At 35.7% G+C, this 18992-nt stretch overlaps 1 protein-coding gene across 5 annotated transcripts in view; it reads right to left on the bottom strand.

The window, feature by feature from the left end:
• The window catches only part of LOC126414647 (parathyroid hormone/parathyroid hormone-related peptide receptor-like), a 510473-nt gene that overhangs the window by 150147 nt on the left and 341334 nt on the right, over positions 1–18992 (bottom strand). For all 5 annotated transcript variants that reach the window (XM_050083365.1, XM_050083368.1, XM_050083367.1 and 2 more), the window contains one exon: positions 11031–11196. In XM_050083365.1, coding sequence (XP_049939322.1) covers positions 11031–11196 — 166 coding nt within the window. The remainder of the gene's footprint in view (positions 1–11030; positions 11197–18992) is intronic.

The raw sequence follows: 18992 nt of genomic DNA, 5'->3' as shown, positions 1-18992 counted from the left end.
ATTCCTACCTATATAGGTTGGGCTCAACAAAATATTTTCGCATTCGGAAGAGGAAGTTGGTGACTGAAATTTCGTAAATAGATCTCGTCGTGACGAAAAACGTCTTTGCTTTAATGACTTCCATCCCAACTCGCGTATTATATCTGCCACACTCTCTCCCATATTAGGTGATAATACAAAATGAGCTGCCCTTTTTTGCACCCTTTCGATGTCCTCTGTCAATCCCTCCTGGTAAGGATCCCACACCACGCAGCAATATTCTAACAGAGGACGAATGAGTGTAGTGTAAGCTGTCTCTTTAGTGGACTTGTTGCATCTTCTAAGTGTCCTGCCAATGAAACACAACCTTTGGCTCGTCTTCCCCACAATATTATCAATGTGGTCTTTCCAACTGAAGTTGATCGTGATTTTAACACTCAGATACTTAGTTGAATTGACAGCCATGAGAATTATACTATTTATCGAGTAATCAAATTCCAACGGATTTCTTTTGGAACTCATGTGGATCACCTCACACTTTTCGTTATTTAGCGTCAACTGCCACCTGCCACACCATATAGCAATCTTTTCTAAATCGCTTTGCAACTGATACTGGTCTTCGGATGACCTTACTAGACAGTAAATTACAGCATCATCTGCGAACAACCTAAGAGAACTGCTCAGATTGTCACCCAGGTCATTTATATAGATCAGGTGTCAGCAGAGGTCCCAGGACGCTTCCCTGGGGAACACCTGATATCACTTCAGTTTTACTCGATGATTTGCCGTCTATTACTACGAACTGTGACCTTCCTGACAGGAAATCACGAATCCAGTCGCACAACTGAGACGATACCCCATAGGCCCACAGCTTGATTAGAAGTCACTTGTGAGGAACGGTGTCAAAAGCTTTCCGGAAATCCAGAAATGCGGAATCAACCTGAGATCCCCTGTTGATAGCGGCCATTACTTCGTGCGAATAAAGAGCTAGCTGCGTTGCACAAGAACAATGTTTTCTGAAACCATGCTGATTACGTATCAATAGATCGTTCCCTTCGAGGTGATTCATAATGTTTGAATACAGTATATGCTCCAAAACCCTACTGCAAACAGACGTCAGTGATATAGGTCTGTAGTTCGATGGATTACTCCTACTACCCTTCTTAAACACTGGTGCGACCTGCGCAATTTTCCAAACTGTAGGTACAGATCTATCGCTGAGCGAGCGGTTGTATATGATTGCTAAGTAGGGAGCTATTGTATCAGCGTAATCTGAAAGGAACCTAATCGGTATACAATCTGGACCTGAAGACTTGCCCGTATCAAGCGATCTGAGATGCTTCGCAACCCCTAAGGTATCTACTTCTAAGAAACTCATGCTAGCAGCTGTTCGTGTTTCAAATTTTGGAATATTCCATTCGTCTTCCCTGGTGAAGGAATTTCAGAAAACTGCGTTCAATAACTCCACTTTAGCGGCACAGTCGTCGGTAACAGTACCATCGGCACTGCGCAGTGAAGGTATTGACTGCGTCTTGCTGCTTGTGTACTTTACATACGACAAGAATTTCTTCGGATTTTCTACCAAATTTCGAGACAATGTTTCTTTGTGGAACCTATTAAAGGCATCTCACATTGAAGCCCGTGCCAAATTTCGCGCGTCTGTAAATTTTAGGCAATCTTTGGGATTTCGCATTCTTCTGAACTTTGCATGCTTTTTCCATTGCCTCTGCAACAGCATTCGGACCTGTTTTGTGTACCATGGGGGACCAGTTCCATCTCTTACCAATTTATGGGGTATGAATCTCTCAATTGCTGTTGCTACTATATCTTTGAATTTGAGCCACATCTCGTCTACATTTGCATAGTTAGTTCGGAAGGAATGGAGATTGTCTCTTAGGAAGGCTTCTAGTGACACTTTATCCACTTTTTTAAATAAAATTATTTTCCGTTTGTTTCTGGTGGATTTGGAAGAAATGGTATTGAGCCTAGCTACAACGACCTTGTGATCACTAATCCCTGAATCAGTCATGATGCTCTCTATTAGCTCTGGATTGTTTGTGGCTAAGAGATCAAGTGTGTTTTCACAACCATTTACAATTCCCGTGGGTTTGTGGACTAACTGCTCGAAATAATTTTCAGAGAAAGCATTTAGGACAATCTCGGAAGATGTTTTCTGCCTACCACCGGTTTTGAACAAGTATTTTTGCCAACATTTCGAGGGAAAGTTGAAGTCCCCACCAACTATAACCGTATGAGTGGGGTATTTATTTGTTACGAGACTCAAATTTTCTCTGAACTGTTCAGCAACTATATCATCAGAGTCTGGGGGTCGGTAGAAGGAGCCAATTATTAACTTAGTTCGGCTGTTAAGTATAACCTCCACCCATACCAATTCATACTGAGTATCTACTTCAAATTCACTACAAGATAAACCACTACTGACAGACACAAACACTCCACCACCAATTCTGCCTAATCTATCTTTCCTGAACACCGTCTGAGACTTCGTAAAAATTTCTGAAGAACTTATTTCAGGCTTTAGCCAGCTTTCTGTACCTATAACAATTTCAGCTTCTGTGCTTCTATTAGTGCTTGTAGCTCAGGGACTTTCCCAGCACAACTAAAACAATTTACAACTACAATTCCGACTGTTCCTTGATCCAAGCACGTCCTGTATTTGTCATGCACCCTTTGAGATTGCAGCCCACCCCGTACTTTCCCGAGGCCTTCTAACCTAAAAAATTACAGAATTGTATAAACTGTGTTTTCTCAAAATTTAGTGAGAGTCCATTTGCAGAGAACCACTTAATAATTTTCTGAGAGACATTATTTGCAATTTCCTCAGCTGATTATTGCTTCTTGGGTGTGATTACTATACTTGTATCATCAGCAAAAAGAACTAGCTTTGCATCTTTATTCTGCACAACCCACCCATCATTTTGCACGATAATGCGCGGGAGCATAGAGCGCAAGCTGTGGCTGCTCTGTTTGGTTGATGGGACTGGGAAGTACTGTACCATCCACCATACTTCCCAGACTTAAGTCCTTGTGACTTTGATTTGATTCTGAAGATGAAGGAACCACTTCATGACATTTCCTTCAGAATTGTTCCAGAAATTCAACAGGCAGTAGACCACTCCATTCGCACGATCGACGGAACTGGCTCTGCTAACAGTATACTATGCCTTCCCCATCACTGGACACACAATGCTGGTGACTACGCTGAGGGAAAGTAACAGGTGCAAACATGTAACTCTTTTGTATTGGCTGTGAATAAGCAGTTGCCACTATTTAAGTTCCAACCTTTGGAAAAGGAGATTGTATGAGTACTCCAAGCAAAATAGTAATCCTGACTTTATTGGATATTTCAAAAAAATACAAAAGAATGCTAACACGAGTTACTTCAAAAGCAAAAAAAAAAAAAAAAAAAAACTAGAAAATGACAAAATATTGTGTAAGTTCAAGAATAAAACTAAAGCAACTTGACAAGTTATAAGGGAAGAAATGGGCACCAGGCCAGTTAATCACAGTAATATAGAGCTGATTGTGAATAAAGTAAACTAACTAACCTCAAAAATGTGGCTGGTGCTTTCAACAATTATTTCTCTAATATAGCACAGAAGTTAATAAATACACACCTTGACAAACAGCCTGTCAGTCACTCAGATCAAAAAATTCATCCAAACACATTTTTCATGTATCCAGCAACACCTGAGAAACTGTCAAGAATCCTGTAAGAATTACCTAATAAATGTTCAGTGGCTGTTGATTAGATACCAAATTTAGCACAACATTTATTGTGGAACCACTAACAGACATAGTAAATTCATCTTTTGAGAGTGGTGTGTTGCAAATAATCTAAAAACTGCAAAAGTAACACCTTTGTATGAGAAGGGTGATATTATTAACTATAGTCCAAATGAAGTATTAAAAGCAGTGGATGACAAGCAATATGTATCTAGGATATTTCTGGATCTAAGTAGAGCCTTTGATGTTACTGATCATGGCATTCTCTTGCATAAATTAGGTAATTATGGAATTAGCGGTCAGTCTGAAAGGTGGCTCCAGTTGTACCTCAGTAATCATCAGCAGATTACAGAAAAAATTTCTTGTTTTTACAGCTGTAAATAAATGACTCAGCAAGTAAAATACATGATGGATGTACTGTACTATTTGCAGATGACACTAATATTCTAATTAAATCACAGAATGAGGAAAATCTGCAGGAGGCTGCAATATCAGTTATGCATACCTCAAGGTACTAGTTCAGGACCAATAGGTTCATCATAAATTCTGAAAAACCTGTGGCAGTTAACTTCCACATCACACAAAACCTGCAAACTTGGTTTTCACTATTGAAGCAAAAATGTGTCGAATGTCATTCATACAAAATTTCTATGCATTCTTGTTCAGGCAGATCTGAAGTGGGACTTATGTATGGAATAATTTTTTGGGGGAATTCCACAAATTCTGTGAGAACATTTAAAATACAGAAAAAGATTATCAGGGTGATAAAAAAAACTAAATGCAAGGATTCCTGTAGACCCCTTTTTAAAACTCCCAAAATATTGCCAATGCCTTGCTTGTATATACATGAAATACTAATTTTCACAGAAGGGAGAATCTTAAGAAAGGAAAATCTCTTCAGACACAACTGTGATATACACACATATGAAACTAGGTAGAAGATGAATCTATACATGAACACAGTAAATACAAACTTATGCAAAAGAGGAGTGTATCATACTGGAGCTATTTTATATAACCATTTGCCTTCGTTACTAAAATGCATACCAATATTAAATGCATATGTCATATGCGAAAGTGCTCTCAAAAAAATTTGCCACCAATAAGCTGTTCACCCGACACACTATTGATTTATGTTAGCAAAAAAGACAAAACAAATATTGCCAAACAAGACAGCGTGCACAGCAAAGGTAGGGAGAAAATTGGTATGCTCTGAACAGCACGTACATGTAAAATCGCATGCAGACAGCCAAGGCCAAAATATAGCCACTGAATTTCAGCGCACAAGCAGTCAGAATTTTAATTGTACAATAAACCCAGGAGCAAAATTCAGTGCTGCTACATCAATGACTCAGGAACAAAATTTCTTCACTGAGTGAAAAGGACTTCCTGGAAGGATCAAATGATGTTACAAGGAATGAAAAAAAAAAAGCATATTTTAATCTCATTAAAAAAAAATCATATGAGCTGAGAGAAACAAACATTATTGTTTTTTCAGTGCCACATCGTTATGTCTTGAGAGAATCATCCTGTGTAGATGAAGATATCGAAAGTGCAGAAACAGAGTTGCAAATATTTGCAGGTGGTTTAAAATATAACATTTGTGAACATAAGCAATTTTGGAAAAAGACTTCAAACAACACACAGTTTTCACCTAAATAAACTTGAAAAAACCTTTGTAGTAACAAAAATTTTAGATGTAGTAAATAAAATCTCAAATGTGCAATGTGATGATACAAGAGTCATACCTCTCATGGACAAGAAGTGCATATTATCTGGAGACTCAAATGGAAAATCTGCTGTCAGCAAAGCTGCAATCCTCCAAGACAAATGTGAGCTTATGCTAATGCAAGTGAAAACCCCAAATGCAAGCAGCTCACAGAACAGCACAGTAGTTGTAGAAGAGCAAACACAAGAAATAAGTGAAGCAGCAGCAACATGATCATCAGAAGCAGTAGCAGCAGCAGCAGCAGCAGCAACAACAACAACAACAACAACAATAATAATACTAGTAGTAGCAGCAGAAACAACAACAACTGGAGCAGCAATGCAAAACACCTTACGTCGAAGCCATAGGCAAAATACATCTGTTCCATTCAATGACAATTTTTTATGGTTTCAAGCCAGGAAAAAAAGAAAACTGTGAAAAATCAGTCTGCCAACTCACAGATAATTCACTGTAATATCTTATTTCTAAACTCACAGGTAGAGTACAGAAGTATGAATATGGTTCTTTTTCATCAAAATGTGCTATCACTAGCTAGTAAAATAATTGAAATCCAAATCTTCTTAGAAAACAAATTAAAAACTACCTCATTATCATGTTTCACAAAACTTTGGCTTGATGAGGACAAGTTATGTATTGTGTCCCTCCATAACTTTGTGCAAGATTGTTATTTCTGTAAAAAATTCTTAAGCTTGGTGGAAATTGTACATTTGTAAGAAATAATACAAACTTCATAAATATAAAATTTGTTGTTGAAATAATGAACGAAAAAGCTGTAGAACTATCAGGAGTTGGGATTGTTGACACTAAACTAGCCATTATTTGTTTATACAGAGCTCCAACTGGTGACATAAGTATCTTCCTAAAACTTTTGGAATATTCACTTAATAGGCTAACACAAAGAAACAAAAGAGTTATTTTACATTGTGATTTTAATATTGACTTTGCAAAGAACATCAAAGAAAATAATGAATTTCTGAATCCCTTGAAAACTTTTAACATGAAATCTACTGTAGAAACAACAACTCATATCAAGAAGTCCTCGTCCACCACCATTGATCAGATATTTGTAAACACAGAAATGAACTTACAATAGAAACACTAAATATGTGCTTTGGGGATCACACAACCTGGTAGAAACTACAGTAATGAAAATATAAATCACTTTCTCCATTACCTGAACAAAGAAGACTGGAAAGATATTTATAACTGCAAACACACAGATGAAAAATATAAAAACTTCATCAGTAATTGTTCCTACTATTTTGAATTGTGCTTTCCTCTAACACAGAGGAAAATATACACAAGGAAAACAAAAAAATAAATGGATCACTTCTGGGATTCTGGTATCCTCAAACAAAAAAAGATTACTACACACATTTCCAAACAGCTCACGTCACCAGAATTTGATACTTATTACAAAACCTATAAAAAGTTCTTCAAAGATGTCAGACAAGCAAAAATAATGGCAAATGACACATGCATGAAAAATTCCTCCAATACAATGAAAGCCACATGGAATATTGTAAGGAAGGAAACTGCAGCAGAACAGGCAGATTTCCTTAAGATGAACTGCCTAATGGAAAAGTCAGCTGTGATAACTGAACCTACAAAAATTGCAAATAAATTTAATTCCTACTTTACACAGATAGCTGAATATCTTATAAATCGAATCCAAATGTACTCCCAGAAATCAGTCCATTTGTACTTAAGATAATAAATCTATTTTACTATATCCTACCAATGATAAGGAAATGCTTGCTATAATCAAAGAACTGAAGCCCAAATTCTCTTTTGTTACTGACAATAACCCTGACTACATCTTGAAGAAATGTGCTTCCCTTATACCCAGGCCACTTGTCGACATCTGTAACTGTTCTCTATCAGAAGGGGCGTTCCCAGAAAAATTGAAGAGAGAAAGAGTAGAACCACTGCTCCAGAAAGGGATAAAAACAGAAGTATCAAATTATAGGCCTATTTCTATACTATCTGGTTTTTCCAAAATAATTGAAAAATCTATTACAAAAGATTGATCAATTTCATAGAAAAAATAATTACTTCTCAAATACATAAAAAGGATTCTGAAAATTTAAATCTACTGAGACCGCTATTTTTGTATTCCTAAATGAAACCTTAAATTCAATAGACAGCAAAGAGCATATCTCATCCATGTTTCTAGACCTCTCCAAACTATTTGATGTCATAAATCACATCTTTTTTAAGAAAATTGAATCTGTAGGTATTATCTGCCCAGCTTGTGAATGGATAAAATCATATCTCCAAAATAGAAAGCAAGTAGTTGAGGTTGCTATCCAAGAAGGGAGCAAGAGAAAGTCCTACCACTCAGAAAAGCAGAGCATTAAGTACAGCATACCACAAGGCTTTATTCTATGTCCAATTCTGTTTCTACCTGTTTCTACTCTTTGTGAATGACTTGCAATCGACCAGTCCATACCATAATTACATAAAACTTCCAGATGACACAAATCTGATAATAAAAGAAAGGACCAGAGAAGAATTACTGCAAGCGATTAAAAAGTGTACCACCCACATTACAGACTGGTTTTCTGGAAACAGTTAAGTAATAAACACAGAAAAAACAGTCACAGTGAACTTACACAAAGTGCAAAATAAATGTCCACTAACACCAGACATAGAGTTGTTTACCAGAATCCTTGAAAACTAAGAGCTCTACAAAATTTCTCGGAATATGGATCCAACATGCAAAATACATTATAAATAAACTGAATATCATTTGGTATACTATCAAAATTCTTTCTGGTTGCACATCAAAAGAGACACTACGAAGTGTATACTTTGCCCAGGAACTCCAATATGGCATAATGTTTTGGGGAAATGCATCTGCCAGCAAAACTTATTTTATGTGCTAAAAGAGAATTGTAAGAGCCATAGAAAATGCTGCCTCAAGAATCTCATGCAACCCCTTATTTAAGAAACTTCACATCCTTCCACTACCATGTTTATATATCTTACAAGTAATAATATTTATTTGGAAAATCTTAGAAAATAGCAACAATCTTATATAAAATAACGAGAGTATCCACCTGTATAACACAAGGAGAAAGCAGGATATACATGTTCCACATGCATACACAACACTAAAACAGAATGTACTACTCTAAACATGTTACAGACAATACAATAAGCCACCTAATAACATTAAAACAATAAAAGACATGTCAACATTTAAAACAGTTGTCCATAAATATTTATTGCAAAATTGGTGTTATACTATAGATGAATATCTTGAAACATAAAAATTTGTTCCCAAATATTAAGAAAAGAATGAATAAAATGTTAATCAAAAGTTTTACATAAAAAAAACTGATTGAACAGGGTGGTCCATTGGTCGTGACCAGGCCAAAATCTCACAAAATAAGCATAAAACAAAAAAACTACAAAGAACGAAACTCGTCTAGCTTGAAGGGGGAAACCAGATGGCACTATGGTTGGCCCATTAGATGGCACTGCCATAGGTCAAACGGATATCAGTTGCATTTTTAAAAATAGGAACCCCCAGTTTTTATTACATATTCGTGTAGTACGTAAAGAAATATGAATGTTTTAGTTGGACCACTTTTTTCGCTTTGTGATAGATGGTGCTGTAATAGTCACAAACATATAAGTACGTGGTATCATGCAACATTCCACCAATGTGGATGGTATTTGCCTCGTGATACATTACCCATGTTAAAATGGACCGTTTACCAATTGCGGAAAAGGTCAATATTGTGTTGATGTATGGCTATTGTGATCAAAATGCCCAACGGGTGTGTGCTAAGTATGCTGCTCGGTATCCTGGATGACATCATTGAAGTGTCCGGACTGTTCGTCGTATAAGTACGTTATTTAAGGAAACAGGAAGGCACTTATTTGTGACAGTCTTTCTGTTGTGGCTATCTGTGACTCAGCATCTCCGCTATATGGTGAGTACTAACTTTCCTTTTCATAATATTGTTAAGTTTTGCAACATGCATTTTGCAAAGTATCTGTTGAAAACGATATATTTTTAACACATTCACCTCTAAGAATTATTGTACACATCATCTTACAGTCATTGTACAGTTCATAATAAATGTTTTAATACCCCACCATCAATTTTGTTGCATCTGAGTATTCTTGAAAGAACATTTTGTGTGGCTTGTCTGAGTACCTCTGCATGTTCCATGATGAGAGCAGCAGCATGGAGAGACTCCATCATGGTGGAAGTACATTATAGCCTTCGTGACCAAAGAAACATACTCAAGGAGTTCAACAACAATTTTTCCAAAAAAATGAAGATAATTATGTCCCATCATTTGCTCTTCTAAAAGAGGTCAGATGGGTAAGACACATGTGTACACATCTAGCCCAAAATCAAACATCCATTAAATATGTTCTGTCTCAGAAACCACTCAGAATAGGGCATATGTTCATATGATGTTTTTGCTTACAATGAGCATACCTGTCAAATCCATGAATAATGACCACTCCACCTGCCCTAACATGTATATCTATGCTGCCATAGCCTTTGAAAGGCAGTTTTGATCGTGCCTATATTCCTTCAGTATCTTCTGTTTTTGGTTATATTGGTTCTGCTGCTGCAGCTAATGGTGGTAGTTTTCCTGCTCGTAATAATAGCAGTCCTGCTGCTGATAATTATATTTTCACTGTGATTTGTGATAATTGTGTTGGTGCAGTTGGAATTGGATGTGATAGGGATGATTATGTTTGTTGTGCTATTGACTGCATTTCTGCAGGTAACAATATTATGGATACATTATTTCTTATTCTGCTGGCTACATTCAACATTTCCAGGATTTGGCTGCATAAACTGCAAGTCGTAGGCTTGGCACTGCACAGAGTACCACACACTTGGCTCTAACACTGTCACTCCTGAAGACATCTATGCCAGCCCATTACAATTTCCAGACTTCTGTTTAGGTGAAATCCATGTCTTGTGAAACTGTCTGTTTGTGGATGATCAACAGACAAAAACTGAGTGTTTTGATACGCTTTGCAGATCTTACTGAATAATTTTCTTATTCACACATGAAACAGTTATAAGGCTGTCTCTTTAGTAACCCTACCAGGTGTGCAAATGGAAGATACAGGTGTATGGGTATGTGTAAAATCACCCACATCTGGCAAGGGCATCAGCAGCAAGAGCACTGCCAATATTGCTGGCTGATCATGTGAACTTCCACAGAGGACAAATATAAGACTATGCATTGGTGGGCTCTCTCTCAATTGCTATCATCTCACTTCATCTTCTGGACCGCTTTAGCTTTATTTTGCACAGTACTTCGGCTTGTAAGTGAGCAAGTTTCTAAATCTGTTTAGTTTTAATAGGGGCTTTTGTACACCTTTGATTCAGGCATCTAAGCCATGATCAGTTCACTATGAAACAATCTATATTAGCACTAATGATGATAGTAATAAATGTTAGATATTCAGTATATGAGAAAATCTGATGAGAAGGAAATGGACACAAGTTAAGTGACAATAACTGTATTTGTTGTAAGAGATAAAACAATTATCTTTCTAGATATAGATATTACAAAGTTTCATTGCTTACCTCAGGTTGTTCTTTGAAGAAATATATACCACTTTTCTCTACTACATTGCTTGGGAGGCCAATAGAAAGAACAAAACTACTTTCTTTAAGTAGTGAAGCAAATGCTCTCAAAATAAATGAAAGAAACAAGTTCATGTGCAAAATATTTCGAGGGCACCACAATGTCCTGCAATGAAAAAAAACGTAAATTAGTGCCTTTTAAAGTGAAAAATGAATAACAGCTTAAGATCGATACCCTATATTTTAGTTCACAATAAACCCCAGTGATATAAACTGTTCCTCAGACCTGTTTAATGATTAAAAATTCTAATCCATTCTCAGAGGTAAGAGAGAGTGTTAAGCAAAAACTTCGGTTGTAAAGGTAATGTGAATTTTTTTTCAAATATTTTAAATGAGAGGCAAGGTGCTACATGGAATATGAGGCTCTGAAGTAGAAATTGGATATATACACAAATTATTATGGAGCAAACGTGTGTTAGATTCAAATAATGTACAATTTTTTCTTCTTAATTAAATGTTAGTAATCATGTGGAACACATTTACAAGTTCATTTATCATTATATTCAGCTTAAAGTCAATGCAGTAGCCACCAGAAAGATCGCGGGAGATGCACATCGGCACGGTGCGTCATGGACAGTAGTTACCGCAAGTAAAGTCCCTGCCACCAGAGCGCATGCAAGAATTAGCAGCGCCCTCTGCCAGTGGAAGAACAACAACTCAGGCAGCACGGGCCGCACCCAGTCAATTTGACATCGGGCATTCCTAGCAGACAGTTCCCGGTCTACACTACGTAAAGTGCGACAGACAACGTGAATCGTGTTATTACAGTTCATACCAATAATTACATGCAATGTTACCTCTTAATCAGATTATAATTATGAACAACCATGTCAAAATTCTGCCAGTAAGATTTTAATACCACAACCTCTTGGGACCATATATCCTATTCCAATCTCATTTCTAGTCTCCCAAATAGGGTATGTATATAATATACATAATATATATATATAATTTACACTAATTTGAACTGCTGTTTTGACATTGTTTACATTGGGTCTCACCAGTATATGGAATGAAGGAAACATGTTGGATTAAAAACTAATGTATCATCATAATTCACACACAAGACAACTTTCAGGTACATGGTAGGATTGATTTTGCTATTGAAATTGCGGAGTAATTAACCATTAAATTTCCGATATTTCCAAGTCATAGAGAGTAAGGTATTTTTATGTTTTGAAACCAGAAATTGTGTGAATCCCTAATAAAAATATGACAAGATGATTTTTCAGTCAGAATCAAGCATACTCACGTTTTAATTGGTGTTCCTTAATACAACTGTAATAACAACCATATAGAAATGTAAAATTTTACTCGTTGAAAAGTTAATTAGTTGCTTCTGGGCCATTCATTCAATAAAACTAATCACTCTGTTCAACTGAAAATGATAGCATGATTTTTCTTTAAGTTAGTTAAATACTATATGTTAAATTAATGAAATATATTGATGCAATGATAAAACATGTAATTTATAGTCTTAATAGAAACAAATTCTTTCCTTTCTTTGCATGAAATTATTCTCTTTTATTCCATGTAAATTTATATGTAATTTGGGAAGAAGTATGTAAAAACTTTAATTGTATAAATGCAAAATTTTATATGTAACAATGACAGTAAGTGTTTAAAACCATATAAATAGAGGCAATTTGTAAGTTGCCATACTTCAGTCTTAGACCAAATTTTGTATCAACAGCATGTAGTTAGACTTTGTACATATGCCGCTGAACATCTAGCATGCGAAATGAACAAGAAGCACTAAAACTTAATTAAACCATTACATGATATCCATGTAATGATGCAGTAACATCAAAATGAATCTATGGCAGCATCATGAGGCAACACCCCAGATTACGTGAGGTACATATAGTATAGTTAACATTGTTTTCCTTGTGTTAAACAACGATACACATTCCAGACACCTGAAAAAACATTTTCACCATGTTTTATTACAATGTCGTGAAAAGAGCTGGGATATGTATAAAACTTCATTGTATGCTAATGGTTATTAAGTTTTGGGTGAAATAATTTTTTACCATATACTGGGACATGAACAGAAACAAGGACCCATATGGGAAAAGTGGACATGTGAATAAATGGACCAACACTAACAGCCAGCAGCATGGACTGTCAGATGAGTACCAAAATATTACTTACATAACAGAGTATTGAAACAGTTAACTGATAAGAAGAGAAATTACATAATAAAGTCAGTCAAATAATTGTGTGTGACATACTTCACAAATATTATAGGAAAGATAGTTTTTGGAAGGTTTTTTTTTTTATCATCTCATCAAGTTGTGCAAAATTAGTTAAAATGAGTAGAAGCAATACGTTTTCTGCATGTGACCAAGGCGGAATCACAACAAGATCGGGTCAACAGCTGCGTGCATTGACACCGAATCCAAACATTCAAAGCCACGAGAATTCATCAAGTAGTATAATTTCACCTTTATTTGTATTTCAACAACCAGAACACCTATTAGATCACTTTTCTAAGTTACTAGATAGTAAACTGTCAGAGCAAAATAAAAAAAGTAGAGACAATGTCAAAAATAATTTCAGAAAAATGTTCTCAAAAAATGGACCAGAAGCTAGAAGCAATTAGGGAAGATGTTAATAAGGCAAATAAACAAATAAACAGTGAACATGAAACAGTATCCAATGTAGAATCTGAGGTGGATTGTCTGAAGAAGTTTGCTGTTACTGAATTACAGCTAGTTAACAAACATGTTGGCCTAGTCAACAAATGAGTAAAAGGAACAGAAAAGATTGTCACTGACAAACTTGACAGAAGAAAATCAGAGTTGCATAACAAACAGACTTATATAGAAACCAAAAATAATTTCCTTGACAAGAAACTAAAATTAAATTCTATACTTGTTTTAGAACAAATTTCTTCAGTAAACAGCAAGTGAATGAATTAACAAATAGTCTTCAAGCAGTCACCTCTAAAGTAATAAATCTAGAGATTAATATGTTTAGTAGTATATATAGTGGTAATAACATGTTTCAGAACAACTGCAGTAATGTTATTACCAAAATTTTTCTGGGTGATTTTAAACTCCATCCTGTCACTTACTTGTACTGGTGCAAGGACAGCTTTGCACCAGGCATGCCAGAACATATGAAAGTGAAATTTTTAAATCTATTTTAGATGGAGAAGATTTATCCTGGGCTAACCAGCATGTTAACACAGAAATGACATTTACAGAGTTTGAAAAATTATTTCTAAACAAATTTTGGTCAGAAAGTAAGCAGGCATGAATAAAATCAGAATTTTTGAATATAATTAGATACTGCAAAGGAGATATGAGAATGAGAGAATTTTGTGAAAATCAGCTTAGGACTTTAGCACATTTACGTAAATCACTTGATGCATTAATCCAAATTGATGTGCTGAAGTGGCGTTTACCTGACCATGTTCAGTGGAGTCTTATTTACAGACCAGACAACACTATAGAGGAATTTCTGAAATACGTAGATAAATTAGGTTGAGCTTGGGAGAACAATTTTCAGAATGGGGAGTTATCACAATACCACCAGAACAAAACAAGGACAGTTACTGAAATATTAATTTTTGGGATCTAAACATAGACAATAGGAAAATGACAGCCATAAATGTTAATTTAGTAAATATGTTAAGATCCTATCTCTTTTGTGGTAATGAAAGTCCTGCAAGGCATTTCTACTCTCTTGACAATCTAATAACAAATGTATACAAATGTGATTTTGAGCTAGGGTTATTTAATGTTGATTACCTGTTGGACCATAGAGGTATATGGGTGAAACTAATTACTGGAAAAAAAAAAAAAAAAAAAAAAAAAAAAAAAAAAAAAAAAAAAAAAAAAAAAACAACCAGGAAGAAATTCAGTATGTGAGACTATTTACAGGTAGAAATATTAGGAAGTGTAGAGAAGAACTTAGGTCTATAGATTGGAATATAGGGCACATTCCTCCAGAAATGTGGATGAAGCCTTCAGCACATTCCTCAAAATCATTTCTGAATTTTCCATACATGCTGTCCAAAGATTAAAAAACAAAAAAGTAAGGGAACCTAGCCACTCAACTTTACAGAAGTGGTTTTCACCTCAATTACAAAAACTGAGACTATTGGTAATTACTTGTCATGATAAGGTCAAAAAGGGATCATTAGATAAAGAAACTTACAAAAACCTAAAAACAAAATACAGATCTAAAATTAAAAATAGCCAAATGTAAGCCAAATGGTGATTTCATTAAAAAATCACACAATAAATGTAAGGCTTCATGGAAAGTAATAAAAGCAGAGCTAGGTGTGGACATAAACTATAAAGACAACACAAATGCTGCTAACATCACTGTTGATGATTTCAATCACTTTTTTGTCAACTCTGCCAAACTTAGCCTCTCAACTCAGGGCAACAAGAATTCCAATTCTACACATACACCTATTTTTCACCCCACATCTGGCAGAAATTTTCAACGGAACATTACAAACATAGTATTAGCTTGTAAATGGAGAGAAGTACAAGTAATTGATATAATTAAAGCAACCCCTAAATTAGGATACTCCAGATCTGAAAATGTTTATCGCCTGTCAAACTTTGTAATTTAAAAAAAAATTTTAGATCTCATATCATATCCTCTTTTCATACTGATAAACTGGACGCTCTCTAGTGGACACTTTCCAGAATGTCTCAAAAAGACAGTTGTCATATCATTTTACAAAAAGTGTGACAAGTCCTGTATCAATAATTATAGACCAATTTCACTTGTGCCTATTCTTTCAAAAATAATAGAATACTGCATACTGCAGCAAATATGCATACACCTATCAAAAAATGGTTCAAATGGCTCTAAGCACTATGGGACTTAACATCTGAGGTCTTCAGTCCGCTAGACTTAGAACTACTTAAACCTAACTAACTTAAGGACATCACACACATTCATACCTGAGGCAGGATTCGAACCTGCGACTGTAGCAACAGTGTGGTTCTGGACTGAAATGCCTAGAACCACTCGGCCACAGCAGCCGGCTATACACCTATCAGACAATAATATATTAAATGATTCTCAGTATGGATTTAGGTCAAACCTATTGACAGTCAAAGCATTTGAGTCAGAATTATCTGCCAAAGCCATTCAAATTGGCTTGAGTAAGGCTTTTGACTCAGTTAACCTCAAATTATTAGATAAACCATGTTGCTTTGGAATCAAACACTTGGAACTCTCACTAATTCAAACATACCTCAGCAATAGAAAACAAATTGTAAAGCATAAAGGCCAAAAGTCACAGACTCTAAGTATAAAATGAGGTGTTCCTCTGGGCTCAGTGCTTGGCCCTCTACTATTTATATTATTTGTAAATGACTTTCCGAGTAACATACCCTATAAATCTATCCTCTATGCTGATGACACAACATTGGCTAGTACCAGAAAGGATATAAACAAATTGAAGGAGGAAAGTGAAGAATGTCTTGAAATATCTAATATCTGGTTTAAGGCTAATGAGTTAACTATGAACCATGAAAAGACTGCCAATATAATCTTCAGTCTGTCAAACAGTAACACTGATTATCATCTATTAAACTACTAGGAATACATGTTGACTCGAAATTAATGTGGGACACACATACATATTATGTGTGTCGAAAGCTATCACGAGTTATCTACCTACTAGTCAAAATACACACATGTATTACACAAGATTTATTACTTCATTTATACTATGCCTTCTTACACTGCCATCTACAATATGGCATTCTTTTATGGGGTAACTCCCCAGGAGCCAAAAATTTTCACTTGGAAGAAAAAAAGCAATTAGATGTCTTTATGGAATCACTGACAACAAGTTCTCATGTAGACCTTATTTTAAAGACTTATAAATTCTCACAGTCCCATCTCTTTACATATATTGTTCCCTATTAAACATAAAAGAAAACTTAAACCACTACACTATAAGGAAATCTGTTCATCAACACAATACTCGACAATCAAATATCTACATCTACATCTACATTTATACTCCGCAAGCCACCCAACGGTGTGTGGCGGAGGGCACTTTACGTGCCACTGTCATATGATTGATATATCCACAACCAGGCTTAAGAAAACCCAATCTAGCTATGAATACATAGGCATACAATTATTCAACACTTTACCCATTTAGGCTCAAGTGGTTTCACTGAACATATTTAAAACTAAAACCAAAGTGTGGATGAAGGTAAATACTTTCTGTAGTATAGAATAATTTCAGAATAGTTGTAAAGATGATCTAATTTATTGATAAACTAAGGCTTACTGTTATGTATAGATATGGGTGTAGAGGCAGCTATAAGCTAATAGGGTACAACACTGCTACATTTTTTTTACCATGCAATAGTTTGTTATATGAAACATAATGTACAATTAGCTATAATTCTTCTGACGACATCAGTTGCATGTTAATGCTAATAAATTAAGGCTTACTGTCATGTATAGATATGGATGTAGAGGCAATTATAAGATAATATGGTACAACACTGTTATACTTTTACCATGTAATATTTTGTTATGTAAAACATAATGTACAAATAGCTGTAGTTCTTCTGATGACATAGATTTCATGTTAATGCTGAAAGATGGATAAAATAAATAAATCAATCAATCAAGATAGAGGCAGGAGAAGAACGTGGGATTCAGGCCACAGACACCACAACAGACACAATAATTCCAGATAAACAGAGTTGATTATGATAAAGCATTTTGGGACTTCATGCTGATGGAAATGAGGGAAAAGACTAGTAAAACAGGAAATACATTTAATCTTAGTACAGATAATTTGACTAAGTTATTTGATGAGAGTTATGTGTTTAGTAATAGCAACATTTATGATGATTCTGATGAGTACTGTTTAGATAACTTACTTTATGATGACAAATTTTTGCTATAATCTGAAAAAGATGTGGAGAAAAGAAAGAATCATATACCTAAGTTAAATTATGTTTGTGTGTCTGCTGGCACATGTTCTAGTACTTTTGATAGTGATTGTGATGAGGAGACGTGTAGTTGAAGTGGTTGCAGATGATGTTGCTAATGTGTATTTTGATGCTGTTGCTGATGTTGTATTTTATGATGAGTTAGATGGTTTGGTTTATGTGAAATTACTAAATAATGATATGAGTAATAGAACAGTAGGATATGATGATTTGGAATTGGTGAAACAGGTACATGAAAATCAATTGATACCTGTTGAGGTCAGTGAGATATTACGTAGTTGTTACAGCAAGGAGGATCAAGATAAGCTAATTAGTTATAAGATACTTAAAATATTGGAAGAGAATGAGGAGTCTGTATGAAAAGGAGAGAGCTGTGATAGTATTAAACACACAAGCAAGCACACCTCACACACATGTGACCACTGCCATTAGCAGCTCTGACTGTGACTGTCACGTGAATAGCATTCCAGAGTGTGGTGGGGAAGTGGGAGAGAAGAGTTCTGTCTGTTAGGGTATGCAGGTACCAGAGACTAGTGTCAGGATGTGGGGTGTGGGGGACAAAATGGGCAGTGGAAAGGGAAAGGAGCACAGAAAAAGAGGAGCAGGGAAGGGGAAAGGATGGGTGGGTAGATGGTTAAGGACTGTGAAAAGGGAGGAGGTGATAGGACGAGAGGGTGGAAACTGCTCAGTGAAGAGTGGTGGGATGGTATGTTACCATAGGTTGAGACTGATCTGGATCCTCCCCTCCATCACCAGGTTTTCTGAACTGTGCAGAATAGAGTTATCCTTACAACACATTCTTCCAATCCCAAAATTATCCTGCTCTCAACCTATGGTAACCTACTGCTTTGCTTCCCTGATTGTCTCATTTCCTGCTACTCTCCTTTTCCACTCCCTGCTTTTCCCACCACATACCACCTCCCGACACGGTACATGGCATTCTCTA

Source organism: Schistocerca serialis, chromosome 1 (assembly GCF_023864345.2).
Source record: "Schistocerca serialis cubense isolate TAMUIC-IGC-003099 chromosome 1, iqSchSeri2.2, whole genome shotgun sequence".
Lineage (NCBI taxonomy): Eukaryota > Metazoa > Arthropoda > Insecta > Orthoptera > Acrididae > Schistocerca > Schistocerca serialis.
Note: the sequence above shows the minus strand (reverse complement) of the source record. Positions and strands in the feature narration are given on the sequence as shown.